The following is a 7,303-nucleotide window of genomic DNA, read 5'->3' as shown; positions in this document are numbered from 1 at the left end:
TTCTTTTAGCCAAAACATGTTTATTTTTATATATTGGCATTCCTGACAAAAGTCCAACATTGTTGTCTTAAAGTGTTCTTTGGTATTATTCGCTAGTTATATTCTTGACTTTTCTTTTGAGGATTGATGTTACAATTAAAAATGTATGAAAGAGGGAAAAAGCGAGCATTGCTTCTAATTAATCCTAGAACGCTTGGACATTTAAAATGCATAATGAAAACCTGAATTAACTAAACTATCAGCACATATTTTTGTTGTATCCTTACGCAATATCAAGTTTAAAAATTGTGTTGTATTGTGATCAGCATTTCTTGAGGAGGTCATCTTTATGATGGATGTATATAAATCTCCTTCTGTATAAGAATAGAGAGGCTGTGTAATTGCAAATGATTAGTCCACAATGTTTGTATTGTCATTTAAGCCTCTTAAAAAGCCCTCCTAGTCTCATAGGACAACCAGGAGCCAGTTCCATCATCTTTAGCCCAGGATGTAGTGTCACTGAGAGACACCACTCCACCACTAGCCTCCTCTGAGGTGACGGCTGTCATCTTCACCACAGCCAGATCTCCAGGTGTCACCATGTACTGTGGGCAGGAGTAGCTGGAGGCAGAGGTGTAGGATGCTGCTGGGTAGGGGACATCTTCCAGGGGTTGTAGAGTATAAGGCTGAGAGCTTGGTGGGATGGAGCTCCCGCTGCGCCCCGTGGATAGACGGTATGGAGAGGATCCGCCAGAGTCCGGCCCTCCCAGAGATGGTGAGTCTGCCACGGGGGCTGGACCCTCAGGACATATGACTTCTGACTGACTGACTGGGTCCTCTGACGGCTGATCCCAAGGGTCTCTCTGAGCATAGAGAAATAATAAAAATTATGAATTTTATTTATAACGCGCTTTTCATATTCCCACAGTGCTACAAAAACAGAAAATGGAGATAAAATAGAGAAATACAGACATAATACAATGCAATAAATACAGTAAAATGAACAATAAATAATGCAACACCCTATTGAAAAAACAATATTGCTTATTAATCTTTTCATTAATATGGTTAGAAAATGGGACAATGACAAGACACTTGTTTTTTTTGTCTATTTTTGTCTATTAATCTTTCAATTTCTATATTCATTTTTGTGTGACAAAAATGTCAAGGTGATATCGTAATGAAGAAGAAAAGAGTAATTAAAGAATGAAATGCAAGAAAAGAAAAACCTAAGTGTTTTTTTTTTATTATTTTTTGACAAAACAAAAATGCATCAAATTTTGTATTAATATTTGAAAAAAACATTTATCCACAAAATCATGTGGTGCAACCTTTTTTTAAATTCTGTCTTTTTATGACAAGGCAATGATTATGTCAGGTTGTACAATACTGTTCGAAAGTTTAGAGTCTGAGAGATATTATAATGTTTTGAAAGAAGTCTCTTATTCTCACCAAGTCTGCATTTATTTGTAAAATACAGTATAAACTGTAATATTGTGAAATATTATTAAAATATCTGTCTTCTATTGTAATATATTTTAAAATTTATTTCTGTGATGGCAAAGCTGAATTTTCAGCATCATAACTCCAGACTTCAGAGTCACATGATCCTTCAGAAATCATTCTAATAAGCCGATTTGCTGCTCAAGAAACATTTCTTATTATTATCAATCTTGAAAATGCTTGTGCAGCTTAGTTTTTTTTTTTTTTAAATTGTGATACATTTTATTCCAGAATTCTTTGATTAACAGAATGTTAAATGTTTTTTTTAATGTTAAAATGTGTTTACTGCTACTTTTTGTCAATTTAATGTGTCCTTGCTAATAAGTGTTATTATTTTTTTAATCTTACTAATTTCAATCTTCACCCAAAATGTATGATATTCATAAATGATATTTAGAAAATCAATGATATTTGTTAAAAAAAAATAGCTTGATAATAATCTCTTGATGGACATTTTTAGAGTTACTGAATTAAAAGCTTTCTTGAAAATGCTATAATGTTTATTTTTTTAAAAACCATATGAAGCCAACATGAACGCAAAAAGCACATTTCTAAGAATCTAACCATTGTGTTCTTATCTAAATTAGTAAAATTAGCGTTTTTATTCATCATGGACACACTTTTACATCATTGACCCAAATAATATAATTTGTAAGAAGTTTGAATACCAAGAGCAAGTGTGACGATGACTCTCCAGACAGGGCTGGTAGTAGTGTTGGTAGTGTAGACGGTGGAAACAGTGACCCTCCGCTGGTGGTATAAGACGTTGGCCCTCTGTAATCTCCATATGAATCAGGAGTGTAGTAGCTGTCGATAAAGGAAGGGTAAGTGGAGGGGTGGTCGTACGAAAAGGCCTTGCTTCCCAGTGCTGAAGAGTAAGTGTCTGGTGATGAGTACTGCTTCATGGGATGGCAGAGCTCTGAGTCTGGGAGAAAGGATCTTCGCATACTGTAGTAACCAGGAAGCACGTGTGACCCTGCAAGAGGAAGCAGGAAATTCAGTTAACTCCCTGATTCAAGATGAATTAGCCTCTCACTGAGCACACCTGTTAGATCTGAACATATCTAATTAGATCTAGCTGTGTATAAGCTTTACCAGACGGACTCACCGGGCATTGGCACAAAAGCTGGCTGAGAGGTACTGCTGCTTGTCTGAAAACCAAAAAAAGTCATTGTCATTGACATAACACAGTGTGTCTATGTGTGTGTTTCTCATAAACTTCACTTAAGAAGACAGCGTGTAATAAAAACACATGAATCCCCCCTACAATGTAGAGGCGAAGGGAAGCAAAGAACCCCCAGTGGGCTGCTTTGTATTTTGCTTGACTTGCTGCCAGTGAGAATATGGAGAAAAAGACAGGAAGGCTCAAGTTTTAGTGCTTGTTCTGTTGAAAGCCAGGCAAATCATGTGGGAGGATATTTGAATATGATTTGCCAGTGTCACATCAGTGCCCCCCCCCCACCCTCGCTCCATGTGTACACTTGCCTCTGGTGGAGTGTGTACTCTTCTCATGAGATTTTGCCACAAGGATCTAAAGAAATCATTGGATGACTGGGAACATATCCCAGTTGACTCTTAAGACTTGCCGGAGAAGAACACAATGGAATTAAGTTCATTTGTTTAGCAGATATCGTTCTTTGTTAGAGACTTGCAGTCAATACATCGCCATACATAGAGGCACTTTTTAATTACATTCTGGAAATGGAATTCTTATAGTAGTTAACTATTTGTTTCTAAAATGATTTTATGAGTGCTTTTTGTTTATCTTGTAGAATGGGTATGTCTTTGCCAGACCATTGTTCAGATATAAGTTGGCCAACCACCCCATCTGAGGAATTTGCATGAACCGACTGGTCCATTAGTTTCAGTAAAGGACACAAAACAAAACAAAAGCAGACAACAACTTGCAGCAGGAGTTCACAAGGACTGTCTGTTCTTTTGTATTTTGTTAGCAAATCCCTCAGTGATGCCCTCGGTTAAGGCTTGGGTTTAACCGTCTACTGGTAACAATGCCTGTCTGTCCCCTTTCAGGAAGGTAGATCTGATTTTGGCAGGTGTGCCTGATATTTATCTCTTAAAAGTAACACGGACATGATGCTCTGAATACTGTTGCTGTGTGAGAGATATCTTAACTTATACTTTTGTTTCTTTGTATATTGTGAGTGTAAATTTCTTTGATTCAAAAACTATCAACTGTATAGTTAAAACACTTATGGATATGGGATGATCAAGATAATATTTAAGAACATCAGACAAGACAGCGTGAAAATGATGGCTAACTTACGCTGAATCGGGGTGCATTTGTTTGTCGTAATCGCTTCTCTGCAAGAAGATCTTTGACCGTGTGCTTGACTCTGACACCTTGGTATACTCTCTTGGAATACTCTGTGGGGAAAAAGAAATATTTTTTACAGTGTTTCATGTCTTTTTCCGAATAAATATCTGACTGGTTAATCTCTGGTCAAATATCTCTGGTTAATCTGATGTTTCTGGAGTAACCCGTCAGAATAAATGTAAAAAATGAATTGACTACATGTATTTATATGAACCTATATAATACTGAAATGCAAATAAAGTATGTTTCCGAAGTTTTGCACATGGATAGTGACTTTACACTTCAAGCAGTGACTTTACAGTTCAACAAATCATTTATTAAAAAGAAACTACAAAAAAAAAAAAAAAAAAACTACATTATCATATGACTGTGAAACTTATAGTTATTTTTCAGCCTGTAAACACTGGGAAATTGCACAAAAGATACTTAGTCCACAATTTTTTTTTATTTCATGGTTTATTTTATCAATAGATACAATGCTTCTTTTTTATCACAAAACAAGACTTGGTAATATCCACACTATTGTGTTAGACTATTGTTGCTTTGTTGTGGATATTAACAAGTCTTTTTTCACATGGGCATCTATTGATAAAATAAACCACAAATAGACATAAAATAATAAAATACATTCAGCATTCACAATAAGGTTGCTTTAAGTGTTCACAGGTTTTACAATAGTCTCACAGCCATATGATAATGTAGATTTGTTTTGTTTTTGTTTTGACTCTGTAAAAAAAAAAAAAAGGGAAAAAAAGCAGTTTATTTATTCCATTCACAGGTGGTACTTGTTAACTGAATTGATAAATGATTATTTGTTCTATGTTATATATAATTTAAATCATTGATGAATCATGAATTGTCATACCTGACCATATATGCAACATCTAAACATCTATAGGGTACCCCAGTAAGTCTTATTCAAGAAGAACCTGCTGCTTGGAACCTCCGACCTATGTCTTCAGTAAGCAAACTTAATTAACTCTTTATTCAACACTTTAAAAAAAAAAAAAAAAAAAAAAGTTGATTAAAAGTAGCCTATTTAAAACGGTTTCTATACCATTTTTATTTATTAGTTTTTTTATTATTTCAATTTTAAAATATTTTTTATAAGTTGGACTAATCCTGAATTAGACTGTGAATGAAATCTGGAAGGTTTTATTGCTAAGCAATTTTTTAAATAAAATATTCAAATAAGATCTATAAAATGTGTTAAATGTGAACAGTATGCATTTCTTCTAAACAAGTCCCTACTTGTGGTATTACTAATTAAGAAATTGATCCATCATGGCCTTATGTTTTCCTTTGTTGATGAGAGTTGGCATGCTTTAGGAGTGGAAACAGAATTGTGAGTAAAATAGATTTTATGTGCTAATTCTTGACAATAATTTAAAAAGAATATTAACGTTATGTTGGAGTTCATCTCCTAGCGACTGGAGATACAACTCTATTCAAACACTACCCAGTAATGGTCTTCAGTTTCAATAGAAAACAACAAAATTAAACTTTGCAGGACTTTGAGAACTTCCAGCTGTAAATCTCTAACTGAGAACGCATTAACCATGCTGCACACCCATGCCTGAGGAAAAATCATTGCAAAATACATAGTGTTAAACAAACAATTTAACATGTATTGTTAGGCTTTTAGATCACAATGTTTCAAATTTAGATCCTTAGGCAAACAGCTGTTTTCTCTTTTAGGAGTGGAATTTCTCCTTGGTTGTCTTGTGTTCCAATACGGCCAATATCAGTTTTCAATGGTAGACTCATATCTCGTCTTTCTCTCTCTGACACACACACACCTGTCTCACCTGTGGTCTAGGGTGTGCACGCACAGTCATTTAGCCTGATGTCACAATCCACCCGTTAACAGTCATAAATGGCAGTACATGACATAAAGAGAAAAGAGGGGTCTTGAATGTTTTCCTGGGTTTAATTGAAGATATACGACTACATTTAGGTAGCCTATATTTACTACACTCTTTGTCTTCACTTTTGAGATAACAGGCACTTTTAATGTAGCCTATCGCCCAAATTCTTAGAAAAATAAATCATTCAGAGTGCCAAAAGCCCAGCTGAGGTGCATTTTGTTGTTTACTTCCCATTTCTGTCAGCTTTTAAGAAGTAATTACTTTTACCACAATTAGAATCCGTATTTCAAAGCATTTCATTTTCACATGTGAGTTGCTATACAGATTTTAAAAAGTAGTCTATTTAAAGTAACTTTTAATTGATGTATTTTTTACGTTCTATAACAGGGCCAAGATAGGTTCTTTTAATAAATTACATTTACTTTGCAGCAAGTGACACGTTCTTTCTCACAATTAGATTTTGGTAGGTAGATATATTTAGATGAAAAGAGCGAACAAATGTTATGTTATACAATTCTCGACATACATTTGTAACACAACAACGGTGTTTATAAATTACGAATACTTACGTGAGCACATTGAATGTAAATGTAGTATACAGCCTTAATGCGTTATAAATGAAACCTCGAATAAAATGTATAAAAATACTAAAATACTTTTCACAAACTCTCACCTGTCTCCATCATAATTTTAGCCGAGCGTTGCCAGTTGTCTCAGGTCTTCAATTTTGATTCCTATTCCAGCAGAACTCATACCACGTTCATTATATCAAAGGAAGAGAGAAGATTTAAAAACTTAAGTAGTCATATGTAGCTTATGGTCAGCTCGCGCACCTCTATTCATACCCTTCACATGGTTTCGCTTGTGAAGCCTTCATCATTTGGTTAAATGCAAATAACTGGCTTGGAGACGTTTCTTAATAATTTGCATCTACTGTAGATCAGAGTACACTATTAAGGCTGCACTGTTGAAAAATGGAGAGAGTGACAGCCGTATTAAAAGCTGAATATGATAGCGAGGGAAAAAAGAGGAAAAGGTAATTTTCCTTACAGTAGCTACACAGAAGATGAAGACAATAGAATATATATATAAACGTATATATATATTTTTTTCTTACAAAGAGGCCCTGCGTCAAAAACTTTCCTTTTTAGAGGAGATTAGGTGTGTATAGGTGGACAGGCTAAGGACTGTATTTAAAATCAATGAATGGAAAATTCATGCTGTAATCACTGTAAATAAAAAAATAAAAAATCAACCCCCACTAAACTTTAAAGAATGTAAGTTTTTAAAACTAACTTTCTTAACTTTTAAAGCAAAATCAAAGTTTTACGAGCTGCTTAGTGACAACTAATTGACAAAACTTTTGGCAAGTTATTGGATGGAAACAAATAGCTATTATATGTTAGGCCTATATATGGAACTCCCCGTGATCAATTTTTTTTTTTTTTTTTTTTTTTTTTTTTTTTTTTTTACAGTGCATCAAAGGCAAATACTACTGGGACTATACCTGTAAAACGATTTAGTCTACTTTATATAGGCTGATATATTAGGCTATAGGCAGAAATAGAAAGCTGTCGTGGGAATGTTTTTTTTTTTTTTTTTTTTTTTACATTTAGGC

General features: G+C 34.3%; 2 protein-coding genes across 2 annotated transcripts in view; one reads left to right on the top strand and one right to left on the bottom strand.

The window, feature by feature from the left end:
- Positions 1–139: 139 nt before the first annotated feature.
- On the bottom strand, positions 140–7,154 carry pou2af2 (POU class 2 homeobox associating factor 2). The gene is made up of 5 exons (XM_048187729.1): positions 6,359–7,154; positions 3,767–3,867; positions 2,591–2,633; positions 2,151–2,458; positions 140–842 (listed from the first exon to the last, which is right to left on the bottom strand). Exons 1-5 carry the CDS (start codon positions 6,369–6,371, stop codon positions 426–428), a joined length of 882 nt encoding a protein of 293 aa, XP_048043686.1. The 5' UTR covers positions 6,372–7,154; the 3' UTR covers positions 140–425.
- Positions 616–7,303, top strand: part of snx19a (sorting nexin 19a) — a 41,890-nt gene continuing 35,202 nt past the window's right edge. Inside the window, exon 1 of the mRNA XM_048187725.1 lies at positions 616–754. The gene's annotated coding sequence lies outside the window, so the exon portion shown is untranslated. The remainder of the gene's footprint in view (positions 755–7,303) is intronic.

The sequence above is a fragment of the Megalobrama amblycephala genome, linkage group LG4 (assembly GCF_018812025.1).
Source record: "Megalobrama amblycephala isolate DHTTF-2021 linkage group LG4, ASM1881202v1, whole genome shotgun sequence".
Classification (NCBI taxonomy): Eukaryota; Metazoa; Chordata; class Actinopteri; order Cypriniformes; family Xenocyprididae; genus Megalobrama; species Megalobrama amblycephala.
This window is presented reverse-complemented; position numbering and strand designations above follow the sequence as displayed.